This window comes from Raphanus sativus, chromosome 3 (assembly GCF_000801105.2).
Source record: "Raphanus sativus cultivar WK10039 chromosome 3, ASM80110v3, whole genome shotgun sequence".
Classification (NCBI taxonomy): domain Eukaryota; kingdom Viridiplantae; phylum Streptophyta; class Magnoliopsida; order Brassicales; family Brassicaceae; genus Raphanus; species Raphanus sativus.
This window is the reverse complement of record NC_079513.1, coordinates 14,255,739-14,280,599: the sequence shown is the minus strand read 5'-3', so window position 1 is coordinate 14,280,599 and position 24,861 is coordinate 14,255,739. Positions and strand designations below refer to the sequence as shown.

The window sequence follows — 24,861 nt, the reverse complement described above, 5'->3', positions numbered from 1 at the left end:
TTTTGGTTCTATATATATATATATATATATATATATATATATATATATATATATATATATATATATATATCTTTTTATATTATATATCAATATATAAAAGAGATATAATTAATTTATTTTATTTACTAATTTCAAAAATTATGTTTATGTCGATAATTTCATTTTAAAAAATAAAATTTACAATTAAAATATCTATTTTTAAAATAATATAATTTATATAATTAAATTATATTTTAAACTATTTAAAAAAATTATATTGTAAATTTATTTTATAAATCGAAATTTCATTTTCTGGATATAAAAATTATTTTATGCTATTATTAAATCAAATAAATGAACTAATTATATTTATTTCTTAAATTTATAAATTGTAAATGTAAATGCTCTTCCAAAAGCTTCATATGAGAGCATTTGCGAGAGAGCATTTGGAGAGCATTAGCATTTAGTAAATGTTATTCTAAATACTTTTCTAACAAATGTTGATTGGATAATGTGGAGTATAATGCTAATGTTAATGCTCTACTAATCAAGGTCTAAGGTTAAAAGAATGATCAATTTGGGCCTTGATTGGAAACAAAATGTTGCCAAGAAAAAAAAGATTGGAAACAAAATATGGGCTCAGTTTGGTTGGTAAATAATTAAGGTGAGAAGTCAAAGTTGTTGTATGGTAGCAAAGAGGTTTCTTATGAGACATGATTACAAATGATTCTTACGTCACTCAACAAATAGAAAACGTTGTACAAATGTAAATTTAAATATTTATGTACACTGTTTGAAAAATATTTGAACTGCCTTCAAAACTATAACATGATATTATAGTGCCTAATGTATAATGTACAATCTGTTGTTAAAAAGGATAAAAAGATTGTCCAAATGATTAAACATATCTTTATGTTTAATGCATCTCACGATTGATTCATTGTTTTTGTTGTAACAAAAAGCTGCAAAAAAGGAGTTTTACTTTTCTGGGTTGATGCATCAACGAAGCTGTAAAGCCTGCCTAGTTGGGAACAAGTGACCATAAGAAAGGAAACTACTTGAAAGAGAAAAGAAGAAGTTTCTTAACATTTAGACCAAAAAAGAGAAAAGAAGTTGAAAACAATGGTTTTGGCAAAAAAAAAAAAAGTTGAAAACAATGGGTGGTCTAATGCCCACATGATGGTGAGCGAATGGTATGGCGGCTTTTTATTTTCGTAGAGTAAAAGTTCGTGTTAATTTTTTTTTTTTGACTTTTTCCAAAAAGTTTTATATTAATAAGAGTTAGACATCTTATTATGTATTAGACATTATTTATTTAATTTCCAATGTATGATTTAGATTAACATCTCAAATACGGGAAGATTCCTTCTCTTGGGCTTGACTCTCTCTCACTAAACATCCCTTTCTTTAGTGGGTAGAGCATAGGTGGCAAAACAATTGTGACACGTAGTCCACTAAACACCGTAAACAACCTTATTTTCCGATCAATCTTCATAGATTAAAGTGTTAGTTCTTATCTTCTTCAAGCGGTGTTCAAACTTTCCAGATCAAGATTCAACAAATCTCAAGAAGATCTACGATGACTCACGAAATGGATAAAGCTATGATGGCTATGTCTCTGGAGGAGAAAGACGAACCGTTCGTGATGCCGAATCTACCTCAATACCGATCGTGCGAAAGGAATTCTCGAAGCCTTATCGGGAGGCTTCTCAACCCGGCGTGTCAGAAGATGGCGGGTTTGATACATGATATGCCGCGGAAGTGGCAGAAACAAGGACGAGTTCGAGGGGTTGCGCTCTCGAAAGAAAGATTATAGTTCATATTCGATAATGAACATGATTTGATTGACGTACTAGAGAAAGGTGTGCACACGTTCAATGACTGGGCTTTGGCGATTGATCGATGGGTGGAGCATCCTCCTGAGGATTACCTCCAATTTATCAATATTTGGGTCCAGATCCGCAACATACCTGTAAACCACTACACAACGGAAGCGATAGCGGCGCTGGGAGGAATACTTGGTGAAGTCAAGGTGGTGGCGTTTGACCCTGATAAGCCGCAAGTCCAAGAGTTTGTCAGGGTTCAAGTGAGGATGCATGTCTCCACACCGTTGAGGAAATCAAAGGTGATTGATCTTAAAGAGGGAGGATCAACGGTTATCCACTTCAACTATGAAAGAATACAAAAAAGATGCTATGAGTGCCAGAGGTTAATTCATGAGAAACCTATGTGCCCACTGTTGATCAAGAAGCGCAAAGATGAAGCTCTGGAAAGAAGACAGAGAATCTTAAAGGAGAAAATTGTGGCTTCTCCGTTTCTTGGGCCGGATGATCCCCTGTTTGGCGTACTTCGTGAAGAGCAGGTGGAGATTTGTCCTCTTTCAGGAAAGAGGAAAATTTCTACAGAGGTTTTGGACGAGATGCGAAGATACCTTCTTATGGCAACTGATCAAGATAGGCTTGTTCGAATTGACAGGATACGCTCTTCAGTGGCGGAGATGGAAAAGGACCCTATCAAGCAGAAAACTGTGCTTCGTCTCGAACCAGCACCGATCATCACGAAGCAGTTGGATAAAGGCAAAGGGCGAGTATTTGACTTCGACTTAAATACTCCAGAACAGGGGACAGGAAAGGAGACAGATGATAGTGATAAGCTATTGGCATCTGCGATAAAAGCCCATCGAGGAGTGAGAGTCGTGCCAGTAGCTACAAGATCGGAAGGGTCACGAAACTATGAGTCTTCTTCAGGTGCAACTGCAAGGAAAGCACCTACTGAGGCACGGGTGCGTCTCTTTCTGTGGAAGACAGCCCTACGGAATATGCCACTGGTTATCATGTAACTAAGGCATCTGGGGTTGTCAAGAGCTTACCAAAACCGAGACGACAGCCACATGTACGCAAGAGACAAGCGCATAAACAAGCTGTACCAACTGCTCGAGGAGCTAAGAGAAAGGGCTCTAGTGATGAAGAGGCAGGTTCTTCAAAGATGAAGCGTAAGGAAGCAAGGGTGATCCCGAATGAGGGATCGCCGAAATCAAGATGAGCATTGTGAGTTGGAATTGTCAGGGATTGGGGCGGCCTCAAGACCTGACAATTCCACGCCTTTGGGAGATGCGTCAAAAACACTTCCCGGAGGTTCTCTTTTTGATGGAAACAATGCACTGTAGAAATGTATTAGTAGACTTACAAGTATGGTTAGGCTACGACAGAGTTTTCACAGTTGATCCTGTCGGCCACGCGGGGGGTTTAGCTATTTTTTGGCGAAAGGATGTAAATATTAAGGTGTTGTCTGTATCCAAGAACTTGGTGGATTGCATTTTCCAGTTTGGTAATATATATTTTTACGCCTCTTGTATATATGGTCCGTCGGTGTTGAGAAAAAGAGTGGAACTTTGGGAAAGGTTAAGCAGAATTGGAGTTACAAGAAAAGAAAGCTGGTGTGTGTTTGGAGATTTCAATGATATACTCCACAACGGTGAAAAGATTAATGGTGTATGGCGTTCTGAAGAATCTTTTGAACCGTTTTCTCAAATGATCAAAGCTAGTCAGTTAGAGGAACTACCGAGTCATGGAGATGGGTTCACATGGGGAGGCATGCGTAACAAAGTATGGGTGCAAACAAGACTTGATAGTTGTTTTGGTAACAAAGCCTGGTTCAGGAAGTTCCCATGTTCAAATCAAAACTTTTTGGACAAACGAGGCTCTGACCACAGGCCGGTTCTTATTCATCTGATGAAAGCTCAATTCATACCGAGGGTGGTTCAAATTTGATAGCAGATTGCTGGAGATCGATGGAGTGCAAGATACTATAGCTAACGCATGGGATTTTGCGGAGGAAAGAGGACATCACACGGTATCCATCAGGCTCAAGGCTTGTCGGAAAGCTCTAAGTACCCTGAAGAAAAGAGAAAAGTTGAACTCAAGCGAGAGAATTAGACAGGCTGAGATTAACCTGGAAAGGGAACAATCATCCTTCCAACCGTGTATCCCGCAAATACATTTCTTCAAAAGAGAGTTGATGAGAGCTCACAGAGATGAAGAAACATACTGGAGACAAAAAAGCAAGGATAAATGGCTTCATGGTGGTGATCGAAATTCCAGATTCTTTCACAACTCTGTTAAAGCTTCAAGGCGGAGGAATTTAATCACCAAACTTACCAATGCAGCTGGTGTTGAGGTGTTCTCTGAAGTTGAAAAAGGGGATGTCGCAGTACAGTTCTACTCCAACCTTTTTCAGTCTTCAAATCCTCCACCTTGCCCATCCTGGTTCCAAGATTTCAGACCACGAGTGACACCACAGATGAATGCAGAATTGCTCAAACCTATTTTGGAAGAGGAGGTTCGTGAGGCTGTTTTCTCGATAGATCCATCCAAAGCTCCGGGTCCTGATGGCATGTCTGCTTTATTCTTCCAAAAATTCTGGCATGTGATTAAAGAACAGGTTGTGCAGGAGGTTCAGATGTTTTTTGAGAAAGGGTGTTTTTCCTAAAGATTGGAATTACACCCATCTTTGCTTGATTCCCAAGATACTGGAACCTAAGTCAATCTCTGACCTCCGGCCTATCAGTCTCTGTTCGGTAATCTACAAAACAGTGTCCAAGATAATGGTGAAGAGGCTTAAACCGTGGATGCAGGGGATTATCACATTGACACAGTCGGCGTTTGTCTCTGAGCGACAGATCTTTGATAACATTACAGTGGCTCATGAGATGATCCATTCTCTCGGTGTGAAAGAGGATGAGGCGGCGGAGTGGATGGTAGCCAAGACTGATATGTCTAAGGCATACGATCGCGTTGAATGGGGCTATCTTAGAGCTTTGCTGTGCGCTTTGGGTTTTGACAAGACATGGATCAACTGGGTCATGAAATGCGTTACTTCGGTGACATATTCAGTGTTAATCAACGACCAGGCGCATGGAATGATAGTGCCCCAGCGGGGACTTCGTCAAGGGGACCCTTTGTCCCCACTGTTATTTGTTCTCTGCACCGAAGGATTATCCCATTTGCTGCTCAAAGCGGAGCATGAAGGAAAAGTGGAAGGGATTAAGTTTGGTGCGTCGGGACCTGCTGTTAATCATATGCTGTTCGCAGACGATTGTCTTTTTGCGTGTAAAGTGCAACAAGATCAAAGCATGTATCTCCTGCACCTCCTAAAGACATACGAGCAGGGCACTGGGCAAATGATCAATCCGGCAAAGTCATCGATAATTTTTGGAAAAGGAGTATCGGAGGTGAACAAAAACAGAGTCAAACAGAGCCTGGGTATAATGGCAGAAGGAGGGGAAGGTAAATACTTGGACCTCCCTGAAGTACTCAAAGGGTCCAAGGTAACATCCTTTTCTTATCTTAAAGAACGTATGGCTGCAAAGGTCTCAGGGTGGTATGCAAAAACGCTCTCTCAAGGGGGCAAAGAAATCATGCTGAAAACAGTTGCCTCAGCTATTCCGGTGCACACTATGTCAGTGTATAAGATTCCCCAAACCCTTGTCGCAAGTATGCATAGCATCATGGCGAACTTTTGGTGGAACAATGCGGAGCATAAAAGCAGAATACACTGGATTGGATGGGACAAGCTTTGTTTGCCAAAAGAAGCTGGAGGGATGAACTTTAAGGATTTAGAATGTTTGAATCAGGCGTTGCTTGCACGGCAAGTTTGGCGCATACTATCTAATGAGGGGAGCTTATTGGCCAGGGTACTCAAAAGAAAAATACTTCGAAGATGCGACGATGATCAATGCACAATTGGGCAGAAAACCTTCTTATGCGTGGAGAAGTCTTCTCTTTGGGAGAGAACTGCTGCTTGCAGGCCTCAAACGTTCCATAGGGGATGGAGCCACTGTGTATGTTTGGTCAGAAGCGTGGCTTGGGGATGAAAATGGAGAGTGTAGGGCTCCATTAAGAAGACAAACTTCCTTTGATGTAAACCTGCGGGTATCAAGCTTGATTGATCACCAGCGTAGACGATGGAATCGTAGGTGTCTGGAAGAGTTGTTCGTCCCGGGAGATGTCAAGATTTTAATGAGAAATCAACATGTGGTCATGGACAAAGATACCTGGGTATGGCGATTTTCTAGAGATGGATGTTACTCTGTCAGATCAGGTTATGACTTAGCCTTCTCGCGGAAGCATAAGGAGCTGATCCAGAGCCAATCTACACTTTCGTCCATCAATCCACTCAAGGCTGATGTTTGGCAGCTACTGGCACCACCAAAAATAAAGGTTTTCATTTGGAAGGCTTTATCAGGTGCTATCTCTGCTCTTGATGTCCTCAGAAGTCGAGGAATGAAGTGTGACTCTGTGTGCCAAACATGCGGCATGGATGGTGAATCCATCAATCACATTTTATTCTCTTGTACTCTCGCCCGCAAGGTATGGGCCCTGTCAAATTTTCCTTCACCCCTTGGAGGTTTCCATGAGGATTCGATCTATCAGAATTTGAGCTATCTCCTGGCTCGTTGGAAAGATGACAAACACCAGCGAGAGTTAACACAATCATTCCCTTGGACGTTGTGGTATTTATGGAAAAATAGAAATTCTTTATTGTTTGAAGGATGTCTATTTGATGGAGAGCAAATTTGTGCTAAAGTGCGTGAGGAATCTCACCTTTGGTTATTAGCACAAACCATGGAGTCAGGGGTGATGGTGAGTAGCAGGGTAAATGCCAGGCAGCAAGGGGACGCATGGAAACCACCAGATGAGGAAGAAGTTAAATGTAATGTGGGTATGAAATGGTCTCAGCAGCATAAGATTCTAGGGGCTGCTTGGGTTTTAAGGAATCGCAGAGGAGAAGTCCTGCTCCATAGTCGTAGATCGTTTGGCGCAGTGGATTCAAAGGATGAAGCATACTTTTTATGCCTTGCTTGGGCAATCGAAAGTATGTTTTCTCACAAGTGCCTGAATGTGTACTTTGCATTTGAATGTCGATGTTTGGTTAATGCTATCAACAGGCCCCATGTTTGGCCTTCCTTCAAGTTTAAAGTGCTGGAAATCAGGCTTTTACTTAGACATTTTTTGAAGTGGCGTGTAGTTTTTGAGTCGTTTGAGGCCAACCGTGAAGCCCGTTTGATTGCTGTTAGTGCATCTCAGTCATCTAGATTCCAATCCTATGTGGCGAAGGGACGACCTGTTTGGTTGTCACATCTTTTTGGTTTGTAACCTTGCTGTTTGTAGTTTGGTTTGGCTGGTGTGTGGATCTTCTCTTGATTTTGTAAAGTTTGTACTTTTCTCATATAATGAATTTTCAGACGGAAAAAAAAAAAAAACATCTCAAATTCTCATCTTCAAACCAAAGACTATATTCATTTTGTATTTTTCTTCCGACGAATCATTTTGGCACCTATTTTCTCTCGGTTCGATAGTACTCTCAATGAATCTTCGACATAAGTCTCTGATACCTTAATCACAAGGTTTTTTGGAGGATGCTCTTTCCACAATTGAACTTTCATGATTTTTTAGTAATCTCTATCACATATCTTTCACTTTTATTGAAGGTGACACTTTTTCATATTCGAAGAGTATTTTAGTTTTTCTTTTTGTTTTTGTAGATTATTCATCATCCCTACTTTTGATATCTCTTGTTGGATTTTCTTGAGTTTATGTCAAACTCTCTATTTTTCGAATCATCCGACATTGTCTATTTTTGATCTAAAAGTTAGGCCCACGTAAATTTGCTTTGTAATTATTTTCCATCATACTAATTAGAATTAGAGATTTTATTATATACTACCAAACATTATTTTTCTAAACTTCTGATATGAGACATTGTTGACATCTCACATTAAACACTCAGAATTTGAAATCTAATTTTAAAAACTTTCACACACGTATGAATAAAGTTTTCACTGACCTCTAAAATTAGTCAATATTCAAATTCAGATGATCTAAGTTATAAAAAAACAGTGGTCAGATAATAATACCAAAAATAATAAATGTCAAGTACCAAAGGAAAATAGTGCAGTTAGGTGCGATTCATTCTCCAAATTCAGAATGTATATTAGAAATGGAAATTTTCAATCTTTTTACATACACGATCCAACTTGCTTTATATTTGAAAAACACATCATCGTGTATTTCTCATGATGTTTTTGCTATCATTCCGATCCAATATTATGTACTTACAAAAAGAAATCGTGTTATGTTTATGCTCTTTCTTTTTCATCTGCTCTTTCTTTGTTAAAAATTTATCTATTTTGTGAAAATATTATGTCCATTTTTATTTTCTAAATACGCCATATATACAATTTTTAACTATATGTTGTTATTATTTATGTGATAAATTGTATATATCTGCAGCGATTTTATAAATATTCATGTTTAAAATATTTAAACAAATAAAATGGCCATTTTCTTGTCAACTTTTTTTCACGAAACGATTTATTGATCATTAAACATGGAGGGACCAAGAGGAAATAACTTTTTCTCTGGAATCAATAGCCCGCACAATTAACGGAATTATCAAGAGTGTTCGTAACACTAATTTAATTTTACTGTTTATTGCACTTTGATAGCTAACTGTTTATTTCGTCTGTTCACTTATTTTCCATCAATTGTTTTAGCTATTTAAGTCTATATATGGTTGACAACAAAAAAAAAAAGTCTATATATATTTTTAAAGTCTATATATATTTTTAAAGTCTATATATTTTCTGACATCATGTAATAAAGTCTATATTTTGTTTTACTAAATACAGTAATATTCTATTACTGTGTACGTAGTTTGTGATTTTCCAAGAAGGAAAATTTAGACAAAAACCTCCTTGGGAACTACGAGAACTATGCACAAAAAAGTACATCAGCCTCCGGTCACCGTCAACCTACCTATAATATCTATCTAAAGCTTGGGGATGTTCATGCATCTACCTTTTATCGTTGCCTCATTAAAATATTTGCTTAGCTTTATTCTTCTGGAAATTTCGATGCAAAAAATAACTATGTCACTAATTTTAATATTCCTTTGTTGGGTCAAATATAAATGAATTTTAACAGTTACAGAATGCTTATTTCAATGTAGTCTTTAAACTAGGGATTGGTATGGGTTGGGTATCGAGATTTTTAAGGTATTTGTGATTTGTTTCGTATGTTACGGATATCTAAATTTTCGATTTGCTTTACTTCATATAAATATGAATATTCGGAAAATAGATATCCGGAAAATAAATAAATATTTACGGATATTTACGAATACTTACGGATATCTCATATTTTTAATTAATATATTAATCTTAAAAAATCGATACAAATTTGTTTTGTAAAACTTTTTTTAGCATGATATATAAGAAAAAAAAATAAAAGAAGTAGTCAATGTACATGTTTTGTAAATTTTTAAATCTAGTTAACTATTATAATAAGGAAAAAATTAAGAAAAAGTTATAATTATCATAATTTTTTTCTTTTTCTTCTATGTAATACTTTTATATAAGTAATAAAGTAAATAAAATTTGTCAAATCATATGTTAGAATAATAATTATATAATTTTGTATATTTAAAACTTTAAATATAATCAAGATATACATGTATTTATATATTGCCGGATCGGATCGGATATTCGCTTCCCAAAATTTTAATATTTATGATTTGCTTCGATATTAATAGATATTAATTTTTAGTATTTGCTTTGCTTCGAAAATTTACGGATATTCAGAATTTTTGAATCGAATCGAAACGAAGAACGAATCGGATTAGTTTTAACGGATAAAATGCCGAGACCTACTTTAAACTACAGTACTTTCTAATGGGTGTAATTTTTAGCCACATCAATTAACACATACAACTAAAAATATTGTAATATTTTTAGCATACGATTTACTATACACCACTGTTATGGCTGAAGGAACAAACACGGCAGGAGAGTGAAATTGGTTGATTAGTTGAATCAGGACATATCACATCTGTGGCATGAAACCGGCACTTTGGAGTTACTCTTTTTGCACATTTCTTGACATGCATTTATATGCCTCCTAATCCAAAATAATAAATTTCGTAATTAGTTTAACTTTTTCGGGTGGGTTATACTGCGGTATTGTTTATTGGAACTTGGTCATCGGAAAGGCCTTTTTATTTAATTGGACAGGGTCAATTGTTAACGTTAGAAAACGGCTATTACAAGTGTATATACATACAATCAACGATAGAGGTTAAAGAACGTAATATTTTATCAAAAAAAGAACGTAATATTACAACACGTCAAAACAAATCACAACTCTCTCTATTGCAATCTATAAATTATTTAAATTTAAAATAACATAGTTTTTATATTTTATTTAAAGAAACAGTATTTTCTCTTTCATAGTTGATTAAAGACAAAAAGAGTCAATAATAATCATGTTTCAAATTTTAATTTTAATTTAATTTTAAATTTAAATATTATTTTACTAATTAGTTTTACATTAGATTTTGAAAAAAAAAATATTAGGAAAATAACAGTGAAATAGAGAACATAGTAATATTTATCAACAAATCATATATACCAAAATTATTTGATAAATTCATAAAATAAGAAAATATTTTAGTATCAATGTGTTACTAGTAAATATGGAAAAATATATACATTTTGGGTGTAAAGTAGACCGAATATAATACGTATCACATATATAAACATACATTCCAACTTTGCCAATTGCCCACTATATAAGTAGAGGCACACACACAAAGGCAAAAGGATCAAAGTCATTTTAAAAAGTTTGTTTGATAAACTATATACTAATGGATAATGAGCGTACATAATCAACGGCTGAGATTCGAAGTCACACCCAAGCCAACAATGAGTTTGCCCGGAAGGTCTTTTATCACAGCGAGATCCGTCGCAGTTATTCTCTTTCTCTGTCTATTTCTTCTGATTCTGCCACCGTTCCTTCCGCCGCTTCCACCGCCTCCATCGACGCTCCTTCTTCTCCCTCTTCTGCTCATGATTCTCCTAATTTTCTTGGCCTTTTCTCCTTCTAATGAGCCTAGCCTCACTGTAGAAGTAGAACCCCTCGACCCCTGATGAGTAATGTCGCCGACTTCAGCACCGACCGTACATTTTACATTTATATAGGCATTAAACAATTATGTATAAGTGTGTCTGTATATGCTGTATGCATTTGTAAGAAGCAGATTTAAGAGCTTTTAGTTTCGTGCAAGTAAGATCATCTCATGAATTCGTCAAAAAAAAAAAAATCATCTCATGTCAAAAAAAAAAAAAAAAGAAGTAAGATGTGATACATAGATCTCGGAGTTTTATTTTAAATGATTTCGTACAAATTAAGTAAAGTACCTTTGATTTTTTCTTTCCTTTTCTTGTTTTATTCTTTTGTTTATCAGCGGGACAACATTATGTTCTATTTATAGAGTAAATTTATTTTTATTTTATTTATAAAAAATAAAGTTTAGTTGAAATACTTTTATTCTAAACTTTATTTTATTGTGAAAAAAATAAGACTGCATATGCTTTTAATGCTATATTGAACGTGAACTAATGTACAATAATACCTAGGCTGAGCATTTTATGTGTTAAATTTGATTCGATTCTTTATTCGTTACTATTTGATCCGAAAATTCCGGATATCCGTAAGCTTTCGAAGCAAAGCAAATACTAAAATTCAATATCCGTTAAAATCAAAGTAAATCACAAATATTAAAATTTTGGGAAGCGGATATCTGATCCGTAAATATATAAATACATGTATATTTTGATTATATTTAAAGTTTTAAATGTATAAAATTATATAATTATTATTCTAACTTATGATTTGATAGATTCTATTCACTTTATTACTTATATAACAGTATTAGATAAAAGAAAGATAAAACATTTATGACAATTGTAATATTTTTCATAAGTTTTATGTTATTATAATTTTTAAAGTTTAAATATTTAAAAATATGAAGATTTACTATTTCTTTTAATTTTTATCTTTTATATTATGCAAAAAAATATATTTTACAAAACAAATTTGTATTAAATTTTTAAGATTATTTGTATTAATCAAAACAAATGAGATATCTGTAAGTATCCGCGAATATCCGTAAATATCTATTTATTTTCTGGATATCCGTTTTTCCGAATATCCGTATTTTTCCGAAGCAAAGCAATTTGGAAAATCAGATATCAGTAACATTCCAAGCAAATTCACAAATACCTTCAAAAACCCAAATATCCGATCTGTACCCAGACCTAATAATACCGATGAAAATATAGCTTACTCTTGATCAGTACAACACCACAATTTGGTATCAAAACATTCATAGTGAATATATATATATATATATATATATATATATATATATATATATATATATATATATATATATACAAATTCAGTTAAGATTTTGCGAATCACATTGGTAACTTTGTGAACTACATTAGTAACTTTACGTTCATATGAACGACAAAAACAATTGTTTTCGAACACTACGTGCCAGATTATTTGTCCTTGTATTCTTCATTCGGAGTACATGTGTGAATTTTGAATGGTTGAAGCTCTCCTTCAGTAGCTTGATATACTGCAAATAATTCGCAAAAACAGGCTAGTTCCAAATTGAGTGATGATAGACTGACTCTTATGTTCCTTGTCCCCATCAGTCCATCAAACATTTCAAAGTACTATATGATCCTTGTCTTGAAAACTTATCCTCAGCTTTCTATGATCCATCCGGTATAACATCATTTCTTCCCAGTATTTGAAGTAATGTTGTCGTATCCACCTCCATGGCTGGGTTGTTTTGTCGTACTAGTGACGCTTGTGGCTCAAGCCACAACCTGGCTTCCGTCTTGGCCAGTTGGATAGTATCTCTAAGATTTGTATCTATGTTGTTAAAAACTTTATTGTTCCGACCCTTCAAATATACTATAGGATCAATATAAACTGATGACTGTCCATTTGTGGTTCCACCTTTCAAAAATGATCTATATTCACGAAAATTGACTGAGTAGGAAATATTAACGGATTTAATGGGATTTGCAAGAAATGCCATATTTGAACAGCGGGAGAACATTCAAAAAAGTACATAATTGATTGATTCTTCATCAGTTCCACATCTTACATACTATATATTTCCTTGTATTCCTCTTGCCATAAATTTAATTTTGGGAGGACATCTTATTTTTCAAGAATGTGTTTTTGAAGGAGTAACATTTGGTCCAAATAACCAGTGGTGGTGGCCTAGTGGCACTTGAGGGAATTAAAAACTTAATACGGTGAATCCGAGTTCAAACCCCACTGACCACACAAATATGGGCTATTGCTTTCACCTCATTTGAATGCCCAGAAGAAGGTTTATCCGTGGGCTGTACCTCCACCCGGAAATTATGTCTGTGTTTTTAATAGACCCAGATTTAACCCTTTTATTTAAAAGAAAACATTCGATTCAAACACCGAAATTGTCTTTTCCATATCTAGATAAGTCCACTACAAGAAAATAGTTCTATTGCAACAGAAAAATTGCAACATTTATTTTCGTTATTAATTTGCTATGATTATTGCAACATTTTTGCAATAATGAATATTTGTTACAAGTTCATTACAAATTTATTGCAAAATAACAACTATAACAGACGTTGAATATTTTCATTACTAAACTGCAACCTATTGCAACATAAACAAATATCTTGCGAGTTTCGCAAGAATCTTTCAACACTTTTAAATTATTGCTAATTAGCAAAAAAAATATATATAAAAAACATATGACAAAAAATGTGACTGATTATATTCATTTATTATATGTTCTTTTATAGAAAAAGTTAAAACAATTGTATGTTGAATACAAAATTTCCCACTTGATTGCCACGCAATGCATAATGGCTAAAGCACTGCAAGTTGTCTTTGCCACCAGAGGCGGCCCTTGATAGAAGCAGGTGAAGCACGTGCTTTCAGCCGTGAAATATTTAGAAAAGTTTCGGCCGTTTTTTAACAAAACTCTCTTCAGGCAATTTGGTTATTGTATTATAGTTAGCTTGTTTAGGTCATGGGTTTGAACCCTTGTGTCATCTTTTTACAATTTTTTTTTGTTTTTAATATTTAACAGGCCAAAAAAATTTTTGGCTCCTAGCCCAAATATTTCTAGGACCGGCTCTGTTTGCCACTCAACCTCAGAACCTCATATATGTCATCAACTTTCCCTTCGATTACCGACCTATCACTCATTGTGATGATGAAGCTACCTTCCTTAAGCCAATCGCCTTCGCCAATCAGAAACTCTAAGGCGCCAATCAGAAACTCTAATTGTTTCTTGCGGCTCACATTAACAAGAATAACGAGAGATTTCTTACGGAGTAGGATTTATATATTATTTAATAAAGTTGGTGATTTGGCTTTTATATTTTACTTTGTGTTATTATATAATATATTTACTGTAGAAACAAATAATGGATCTAATATTATTTTAACAAAAAACTGCAACAATATATTTATACCAAATATCACTACAAAAAAAAAGTTGAATTGTATCACTTAAATTGTATCACAAGACTAAGGTGGGTGTATTGAATCTGAAATTTGAAGTGATTTGATTTTTAATGAGTTTTTAGATGATTGCGGGAAAATTAGAGAATTTGATGTGACTTTTGTTAAAACACTCTAAAATCTCATTTAAAACATTGGAATTTGGATTTTTATTTTTATTTTTATAACTAAAGAATTCCTCTCAAACACTCTAGAAACACTTTTAAAATACTCTAAAATTTTCAATTTAAATTTTGTTCGATAACAATGGATTTCAGAGTGTTTTATAAAATGTCAAGTTCAATAACACTGGATTTTAAAATGTTTTTTAAAATCCATGTTTGAATAACAGTGGATTTGTCATTTTAATGTAAAGAGTTAATAAGAAAAGAGTCTATGGATTTGAATAAATGTATAAAACTATATAATTATTACTCTAATATATGATTTGACAGATTATATTCACATTATTACTTATATAAAAGTATTATATAAAAAGAAGAGAAAATATTTATAACAATTATAATTTTTTCTTAAGTTTTGTATTATTATAATTGTTAACTAAATTTAAAAATTTACAAAATATGTAGATTCATTATTTCTTTTAGTTTTTATCTTTATATCATGCAAAAATATATTTTACAAAAAAAGTTTGTATCGAATTTTTAAGATTATTTGTATAAATCAAAACAAATGAGATATCCGTAAGTATCCACAAATATCCGCAAATATCTATTTGTTTTTTCGATATCCATTTTTCTGAATATCCGTATTTTCCAAAGTAAAGCAAACTGGAAAATTAGACATCCGTAACATTTGGAGTAAATCACAAATACCTTTAAAAATTCGGATATTCGATTTGTGCCCAAACCTAGTGGAACGGACCCCACATATGATAATAACACACTGGAACACTGGGGAATGGTCCTTTGATGTCCGGGAGACAGAGTCAAGTGGATGTACCATCAGTTCATTAGTCCTTGACACACCATTTTTTTTTCAACGACACACAATTAGATTCTTTGAATATGGTCAAACATGATTTGGGATTTTAATTTGCAACGCATGGTCTTTCTCTTGTTTTGCCTATTTGGTTTATTAGTTGATTAGTGCTTTAATTTCTTTTATGACAGATGTTGTTTCCTTCTTTTTTTTTTAATTATTAATTTATTAATCAATCCAGAAATAAGAAATTCTAATGTTCGAATACAAACGTGATTTGAACAAAATGATCAAAATCTAACGCAACATCCCTATCTTCGCTCAACTGCCACCACACCAACCAACGCATCCAGTAGGTAATTCCATTATCTTCCAATTATCAATTGCCGTTTTAACCATTGATGGTGTTCACTTCATTTTCTCGGTTCCGGTATATTTCATGCCATCACTAGAGTAGCTAATTTTTGATGATCTTTTCACGTTTATAATCTTCGCGGGCGGGTAACACATAGTTAGGTTGAACATAAGTCCGAGAGTATCATACTTGAGTACTATCGGCCAACGCCAAAGTGAGTTCTACCAACCCGAACAAAGACTGGTTGAACTATGGCTACCTTGAATAGTGATTAGGGAAAAGAGAAAATTTTCGATCTGGATTCAACCACAATAAAATCCGCTGTAACTTCGTCACCAGTCCGAATCAAACACACCACCAAGCAGAACCATCACCAGTGTTCGGGATCTGAAAACTGAATCTAGAAGCTCACCAGAAGCTGACATATTGGATAAGAAGATATATGAAACGAGAGAGAAAAAAGAGAAAGAAAAGAGATAAGGTGAGGAGGAACCGTGGCACGCTGCTGACACCGGAGGATAAACGTAGGCAGCGGTTTTTATTTATTTTTTATTTTTTTGGAGAACGGAGAGAGCGAAGAAAAAGCTGACTACAAAAGAGGACCATTTGACCAATGTTGTTTCGCTTTTTTCTTTCTTTTTTCTACAAATAATATTTATATTTACAATGCAAATGTTTACACTAAATTACAGACTTTGCTCTATTTCTTATTATATTGAGAGATAATATATGGTATAATCTTACTTAAATGATGGTTTTGATTGTGTCGGAGGAGGAATACGAAGAAATTTTATTTCTTTTCTTTTTGAAAATCATAGAACAATAATTGGTGAAGTAGCATACTACTTTAAATATATACTTCATCAGAAGATTAATATCATAAAAGATTGTTTCAAAAAATATTTTATGTATTTTATTAGATAGAAAAATTAGCAAACTATAGCAAAGTGTCAGATTTACGGTTGCTTTGCTAGTCCTTAATGATAAATTGTGAATATCTAAAAATTTATTATATTTATTAAATTTTGTATTGGCTTAAAGTAATAAAAGTAGTTATAAAAAATTATTATATTTATTATCAATTTTAATATTTTTACATCTTTTAGCATATACGAAACCATCAAATAATGCACGTTCTCAAATAGAGTAAATAATGCTAGTGATATTAAATGTTTAAGAATAGTGTAGACTAGGACATTCGGAGTGAGACGCTACAAATCCTTATACATCTTTCCTTCTTCTTTTGTAGATGACTAAACAAACATTTATAACCCATATAAATATTTTTTTTTGGTTTTATAGAAAAGAAATTTAAATGTATATATTGGCAGGAAGAATGAATCTATGAGGAAAACGATCGACAACAAATAATGAGCCAAGCTTACAATGTTATTTTTTTGTCGGCTAAAACATTTGTATACAATTATCAGGGTTACAATGTTATTAAACTCCTAGCTAGAACATCAACCCAAGTGTTACTTGAACTGATCATATGAAAAAATAACTGAATTAAAACCAGATTGCCATTTTATTATAGTACTAATGATTGAGATATGTTTGGTTAGTGTTGACTAGGCCACTAATGATCGCATTATCTTCTTCAAAAATCAATTTTTTTTGTAACCCAAAGATTAACATAACTGCTTTATCCACACCAAAATGAACATTTTCATTGTTCCAAAGTCTTTCTATATAAATCATCATAATTACATTCTAACCATTCATTTAGTACAAAAACTAGAATATTAAAGTATGATACTAGTTTCTTAAATTTATTTACAATTTTCATCACATTTGTTGAAAATTCAAGACTTTTTAATAAAATATCAAAACTTATTTATCTATATTATTAAATATGAAGTATCTTTTGATATTGTTTGGAAACATTAACAACATGATAAATAAGAATTGCTTGGAAACATGGATAATAGGTTATTATTATTTTAACCGTGGGGATCCGGTGATCGAGGTCAACCAACTAGTTTAAAATCCACTCTACTCCACATATTCTTGCGATTTAGTGTTAGCCCGGATGGTTACACAGGGTTTCGAAGCTGGGTCCGTATTGGGGCTGAAACTCCCTCAAGACCACTAGTCCACCATTGTATTTACAATAAATTAAATACTAATTTTATGTATTTATATATATTTACAGATTATGCTATTTCATAAATAAATTTAAATGAATTAATTACAATGATTTTTTTTTGGTGAAAATAAAAACACAAACTGAAATATATAGTATATTTATATAAAACAATTTTAAATGTAATATTACCTTATTTAGTTTAGTTAAATATGAAAATTTCGAGAGTTCAATTTTCAAGAAACAAAATAACATAAAACTAATAATAATTCATAGAAAAATAATTCAAAAATAATTTTTAGTATTTTGTTTCATTTAAAAATAAATTAAAAACAATGGGTTAATATATGAATTGTACAATTACATCAAATTGCATCAAATTATAAAAATTTTAGTATAATATAAGAAATTCTTATCAAATATCTATATTATAAAGTAATATATTATATTCTATATGTAAACTACAAAACATAAAAATATACATGAGAATTTTTTAATAAAACCAGCTATTTATAAGTTTACGTTGAACATAAGTTAAATCAAACATCTGCGTGGAAGGCGGATCTAGTTCTAATTTTTGTATTAAAACATAAAAATATATATGAGATTTTTTTATAAACCAGCTATTTATAAGTTTACGTTGAACACAAGTTAAATCAAACATCTTCGTGGATACGTGGATCAAATTATAGTTTTTATATTAAACCAAAAGAGTTTTCGCCGAACTTTGAAACAGAAGTAATCATCCAACAATATGATTCACTTAAAAAACCGCTGCACGAGTTAGTTCAACGCTAAGTTTTGAAAAGAAATATTTTTTTTTTGGGTTTATTGGTGAGATAGCCATATTTGAGTGTGAAATTAAGTAACTAAAAGTTAGACTTTTTGGTTTACTTTCATCCGGTAATGCCCTTTCACATAACAGGTAGTCATTTTTCTAAAATAAACAACGTGGTGGTTTTTGTGGTATATTAACAATCACAAAACTATACGGAGTGAGTAGCCCAACTGAATACATATGATATAAGAGTATGCAAATGAAAAAAGAGGAACTGTCCATGTATACCTTTATTGATCATATAAATAATCACCGAGTATTCTATTCTATATCACCGAAATAGTATAAGATTATAACATTACCTACGAATCGTAAGTACTAAACACACCTCAATACAAATCCCTAGATACCAAAGCTTATCCCCGTCACAACCCAACCTCGAAATAGTAAACCCTAAACCCAAATAAATCACATACCCAAATATAAATCTAAGATCAAAATAGAATAGAACAAAATAAATAACATAATATATATTGGTAAAATTATGAAATTTTTATGATTACATGGAAGAAGTTAATGATGACCCCAACCATACCCATCACCTTCTAAATACTGAACCATAAACTCTAATCACTAAACTCTAATCCAAATTTAAACCCTAACCTTAAATATCAAAATCTAAAACATATATAATATTATATAATATTAAACTATAAAATATAGATCATAGTACGACTTTTATAGGTTCAAAACTTATGTAAGAACGTAAGAAAATTACAAACTATATTTCTAAACAAATTAGAACACTTTTTAGTACTCGTCAAATAGAATGAAACATAATAAAATAGTATAGTTATCACCACAACTCTTCACCATCAACAGAGACAATTTCATCAAAAAACCCATAAATTGCAGAACATCGTTTTTACCGCCGTTACGATGTCGTTTTACTTGTGCTTTCTGTCACTTATCTTAGACAATGGTCTTCTCCTCCACAAAACTTCTCCAAAAATATAGTCGGTGGCGTCTTAGGCGCTCAAATCTGAAGATGAATCTATTATTTTTTTCATTTTCTACCAATGCAAATTTTCTTTGTTAGATGTGAGAGTAACTAAAGCCACATTTTTCTTTTACATTCACTAAGTATTAACTAGAATTATTTTTTTTTTGTAGGTTTCACCGGTTGGATAAAAGGGTATTGTGGCAATATTATAAAAAGACATGTTGTGTATTGATATAGTAGGGAAATTAGCAAGATAGTGAATTATGGTTTTTTCAATGCCATACAACCCAATTCCCTATTTCTTTTTCACAAAAACATTTAGATATGAAGAAAAATGAGTAAAACATATATCACGATTGTTGGACGTCTAAACAGATAAATATATTTTAGCCTATATTAATAAACATAATTATAATATTTTTTTTTTGCAACGAAAGGCTATTTTATTATTCAAACTTGAGATGGTCTGGATAGCCAAACCGGAATAGAATAACCAACAAAATGAAGTTCTCTATAAAAAAATCTCGAGGTCTTAGCTAAAGAGTCTGAAATCTGATTTTGCGCTCGTGGAATATGAATAATCTTCAAGTCCGGGAAGCATATCTATAGAGTCGCTATCCTCTCCAGTTCTGTCGCAAAGCTTGGCCAAGCATGGGGTTCCTCAATCTTAGCGATCAAATCTTTGCAGTCTGTTCTAAAGTTCTGACATATCGAGTATTGCATCATACTCTTCATTGCCCATCGTAGTGCTTGAACTTCTGAAGGTAGGACATACTCTCTTCGAAAATAATTTTGTGTCCCCATAAGTCGAGTCTTCCCCATGCTATCCATCCAAGTCCATCCACTTGGACTGTGATGTTGATGTCCATCCAAGGTAGGACATACTCTCTTCTGAACTGTGATGTTGATGTCCATGACTCGTCTATTAGGTATATATTATCCAAGCTTAAGACTTGAAATTCAACAATACTATGGTCTTGTGGAATTTCTGGCACCATCTCGTTTGCATTGAATCAGGCTTGACACTCGTTTTTTCCATATCGAACTAGTTCCAAAGGATCCTGATCTATTCCTTTAAAGACTTATCATTTTTGGCCTTCCAAATGTACCAAATTATCCAGGGATAAGAGTCTCTGTCTAACTCTCGCCCAACAATGATGTTCTTCCTTCATAAGAGATAATCCATATTCGCATAGGTATTCGAGACGGAAAAATATTTGGACTCGTTGGCGACAACGCCCAAACTTGTAGAACTGGTGGGCAATCAAAGATTATATGAGTAACAGATTCTACAGGTTCTCCACATCTTATTACTGCCACATAACCTGTTATCAGTTACCATATAAGATGATATTATTTTTGTGGATCTTTTATCTTCCAAGCAAAGCTTCGAAACTTTATTATACTTGGAATATCTTCTTCTCATCCTCAGGTTTCAATACATTTCGAGCTATCTAATACATTATAAAACTATTTACTATAATATATTTTTTCACTCAAAGAATTACTAAATTTTGACGTATAAAGACTTAACTTGTTGAATTAGGTCATTGTCGATTTGTGTATATATGTCAATCTAAAGATACCCGAGATAATTCAAACGAATTATAACTTATGTATCATCAAAACCCTAATTCAAAATATTACACATTTAAATGTTATTTTAACATTTACTAAATATCAGCATTCGAATACCTATAACTTCTGCATTGTAGTTAGTTTTTAAGAAAATATTTTGTCTGGTTCAATTTTAATTGTATTTGATTGTTTCCGATAAACTGATTTTGTCGAAGCCAATTTAAATCGAATGCAATTAAAACTTCTTTTATTGAAAATATAAATTCGTTAAATTTTTGATTCTGATCGTAACCGTTTTAATGTTTTGTCGGCGCCGCATCCTATTTTAAAAGTTAATTTATTAAAAAATTAGATTCGTTAAAAGTCGGTTTTCGTTATCACTTCTACTTTTTTGGTTGTCGCAGTGAAAATACATAACGACAAAAGTTATAACACTGATAAATACAAATCAACATTCTTTAGAGAATGGATAAAAATAGATATTAACGAATACAGAAAACGTGTCGACAAAAAAATGAATGAAAAATAGAATAAACTTATACTTTCTAAAACTTATTTGATAGAACAATCTTTTAAATAAATTGAAAATAAAATAACACTCTTCTAGTTTGTTTAAAAACACTTATGAACACTCTTCGAGTTTTACTATATAAATTTTTATAGCTAATATCGCACATTTAGAACATGTAAATTAAATTATATAGTTTATTATTTTTAAAATTAGAAAACACCATTTGATATTTAATGAAATGATTAAATAATCAAAAATACTATAAAATACAAATAGTCACAAAATTAAATACTTTTTGTAAAATATTTATTGAATAAATACTATCTTCAGATAAGATATGTGTGATTAAGGAAATACTTCTTATTCAAAATTAATTTTTTTTTGAATTGATGAAATAACTTTCTACTGAATGTGTATATATCAATATACAATATTAAAAGGAGAATATCCTCATCAGACAGACCCTCCACGTCATCACTTTAAATTGACCAATCGGTTGCTTTCCTTTCTCCATGTCAGACTGATTCTGGGCTGGTCTTGGGCTGGATTTTATTTGGGCAAACTCAATCATTTAGCCACATCATCAAAGTTTTAAGATATTGGGCTTCGAATCATCGAAACACATCAAAATAACCAGCTTTCAGCCCTTTGCCTCTTCCCATTCTTTCTCCATCTTCGTCACTTTCCAGCTTCCCCGTTCAGTTGTAACTTCAGCTTCCCCGTCCACCAATCACTTCAACTTCCCCTCTCACACCCTATATATATGCCCATGTAGTCATCCTAAACCCTAATACTGCTCAAATCTTAAGCAACACTCTCGGGAATCTTTCTTAATTTTTTTCTTCCTGGAGCTTCAGACAGAACTCGCCATCACCAAATTTGAGAGGATTATGACGCACTGATGGTACGTTTCCTTGGATCCTATATGCTTCATTATTTATTTTTAACTTCTATTCCTAGATTTAAAGCCTCAAGATTTCAATCGGTAGGAGAGGATCTTTAGTGAAAGTTTTGTCTTTCTTTTACTGGTTTTAGTAATGATTGTAGATTATGCATGCTCTTTTTAATAGGTACGTGTTTCGTCTCAGTTAATACATGACTCGAGTTTATTATAATTTTCTGACTTTTGTCTGTGCTTTGTGATCTCCTAGGTTCTTCTGGATCAAGCTAAAGACGAGACATGACTGGAAACAGGTAAGCTTTTCCTTACTCATTCTTTAAAATCTGGGAAGCATATTCGCTACAACCATACTAACACTATGATCAGAGTTTTTATGTATTGTTATCTTTTTGCGCTGAGCTCTATCACAATAGTCTTTTTTGGTATTTCTTCTGTTTCATTTCAGCTCCAGACGCTCATGACTGGCTTAAGTTCAAGTTTCAAGACACTGCCCCAGTTAGCTAAACCACCAAGTTTTCAGGTTTCTGCTTCTTCTTTCTGTTATTTTCGACATGTATTAACTAATCTGGTATGCATTATTAGACTCTCATTGGTGTGTGTTCAAGATATTCAGAGTTAAAAATGACATGAAGTTCTCATCAACCGAGGCTTGCAAACATATTCAACCATCATGCCAGAGACGAAGCTGGTGAAGACACGGCTACTAATACTAATCAGCCTGCAATCAGAAAAGTAATTGGAGGTGCATGATAAGTACATGGTCTATGTCATTAAGTCTATTGAGAATCAAACCATCTTTGACAAGTCATTGGGTAAAGCATTTAAGGTTTTCAGAAATAGAGCAGTTGGAAGCGCTTTAAGTGTTGAATCGCTCACAACCTTTTGCAACATAATTACTATCCTCAAGAATTGGGGGCATGTGAGGAGCTGAGTGATCAAGCTATTAAGAAGGTGATCAATATTTTTCTTATATAAGTGATGCAAATGATAATTTTGTAGTGTTTTACAGGAAGAAGCTGGCATGTAAAGGTCTTACAGTTGGTTAAGATGACTGTTTAACACTTAAAGCTCTACAAAATTACTTAGGTGAACAATCATTTAGCCATTATTTGTCTTTGTTCGGAATTGTTTTTTTTTGTGATTTTTGTTATTTGAAATACTTAACTTTGGCTCTTGTGTCTAAAATCGGTGCAGAAACAGCAGATTGGTTCCAGGAATTGTCTTTAGGTTCGGATGCAAGTGAAGTAGTACCTAGGAACCATAATAAGGTACTTTGCTTGCTGCTGATTTTATGCTGATTTAATGCAATAATTTGCATATTGTAAACTGACTACTGACTCTGTTTTGTGGGAAGGGTTCTCTTCAGCAGCAGTATGGACATGTACCTTCTGGTCCATCGTCTCATGGAAGCGAAAGAAGGCCTAATCTTAATGCTGGAAACCTGCCAAATGGTGGAGACCCGTGGGGCTACTTCCCACCAAACCATCCTTCTGGTGGCTACCAGGATCAGAGTTTTGGTTATGGCCACAACAGCAATTCGAATTCCTTTTCACATCTCATGGTATGTTGGTTCTGTTTCATCACACCATACAATCTCTTATATGTTTTTCTATGAATGTAGAATGTGTGTGTGTGTGTTGTTCTCTTCTTTCTCTAGGCTGAGGCAATGTCCCTTTTTTTTTTAACAGAATCCACATAGTTCACAAGAAGCACTAAGTTTTGACCAGTTTGGATATAATGATCATCTATACTCAAACCAAGGATTGTATGGTCTAAATTTTATATGAGCAGCTCAATTTAATGTCATACATAGGTTTTGTTGTACCTATGTATGAGTTTTATAATTCATATATTGTGCCTAATTGTCCGCAATAACGTTACGTCACTATGGAGATGGTTGGTGAACATCTAGGTAAAATGTTCTAACTAATTCTTTTGTTCATTTAAATTTTGAAAAGAAAACCGTCTGCTTTTAACATTTGGTTTTACCTTATTATGTTTTTTCCATGTCATACTGTCTAATTTCCCTATAATTAATAAGATGTAACTTTATTTTATTGTTCCTATCAATTTGGAGAGCTTGGTGTCGCAAATATACAGTGAAACTTCTATAAATTAATAATGTTGGGACTATCTTAACACTAAATTTTTATTAATTTATAGAGATTGTTAATTTATCGATATAATAATTGAACCAAAAACTCAATTTAGGAATATAAAATTATATTAATTTATAGAAATTTTTAGTGTATATTAATTTATCGAATATTAATTTAAAGAGGTTATACTCTTTTGTTTGCTGTAATTA

The 24,861-nt window shown here is 33.1% G+C and overlaps 2 protein-coding genes and 1 long non-coding RNA gene across 10 annotated transcripts; all 3 read left to right on the top strand.

Annotated features, from left to right (window-relative positions):
• The first annotated feature begins 4,582 nt into the window (after positions 1-4,582).
• On the top strand, positions 4,583-7,181 carry LOC130510005 (uncharacterized). Its single transcript, XM_057006340.1, has 4 exons — positions 4,583-5,600; positions 5,671-6,300; positions 6,529-7,049; positions 7,149-7,181. The coding sequence occupies exons 1-4, from the start codon at positions 4,583-4,585 to the stop codon at positions 7,179-7,181; spliced, it is 2,202 nt and encodes a 733-aa protein (XP_056862320.1).
• A 3,425-nt stretch (positions 7,182-10,606) lies between these two features.
• On the top strand, positions 10,607-11,099 carry LOC108845999 (protein ORGAN SIZE RELATED 1). Its single transcript, XM_018619205.2, has one exon. It carries the CDS (start codon positions 10,688-10,690, stop codon positions 10,961-10,963), a length of 276 nt encoding a protein of 91 aa, XP_018474707.1. The 5' UTR covers positions 10,607-10,687; the 3' UTR covers positions 10,964-11,099.
• An 11,196-nt stretch (positions 11,100-22,295) lies between these two features.
• LOC108811501 (uncharacterized) lies at positions 22,296-24,541 on the top strand. Of its 8 annotated transcripts, XR_008943281.1 has the most exons (9): positions 22,298-22,556; positions 22,804-22,846; positions 22,999-23,073; positions 23,159-23,295; positions 23,380-23,504; positions 23,563-23,639; positions 23,748-23,821; positions 23,908-24,114; positions 24,242-24,541. It is a non-coding gene; the product is annotated as an uncharacterized LOC108811501 (long non-coding RNA). The 8 variants fall into 8 exon arrangements; XR_008943279.1 differs by having other exon boundaries at positions 22,296-22,556; positions 23,380-23,639; XR_001943324.2 differs by having other exon boundaries at positions 22,296-22,556; positions 23,372-23,639.
• Positions 24,542-24,861: the final 320 nt, after the last annotated feature.

Bases quoted from the DNA above. Each gene is read 5' to 3' on its own strand.
- LOC130510005 (XM_057006340.1), top strand. From the start codon at position 4,583: ATGGTGAAGAGGCTTAAACCGTGGATGCAGGGGATTATCACATTGACA. The intron at 6,301-6,528 runs GTGAATCCATCA...TATTGTTTGAAG, and splicing joins CCAAACATGCGGCATGGATG to GATGTCTATTTGATGGAGAG. The intron at 7,050-7,148 runs GTTAGTGCATCT...TGCTGTTTGTAG, and splicing joins GTGAAGCCCGTTTGATTGCT to TTTGGTTTGGCTGGTGTGTG.
- LOC108845999 (XM_018619205.2), top strand. From the start codon at position 10,688: ATGAGCGTACATAATCAACGGCTGAGATTCGAAGTCACACCCAAGCCA.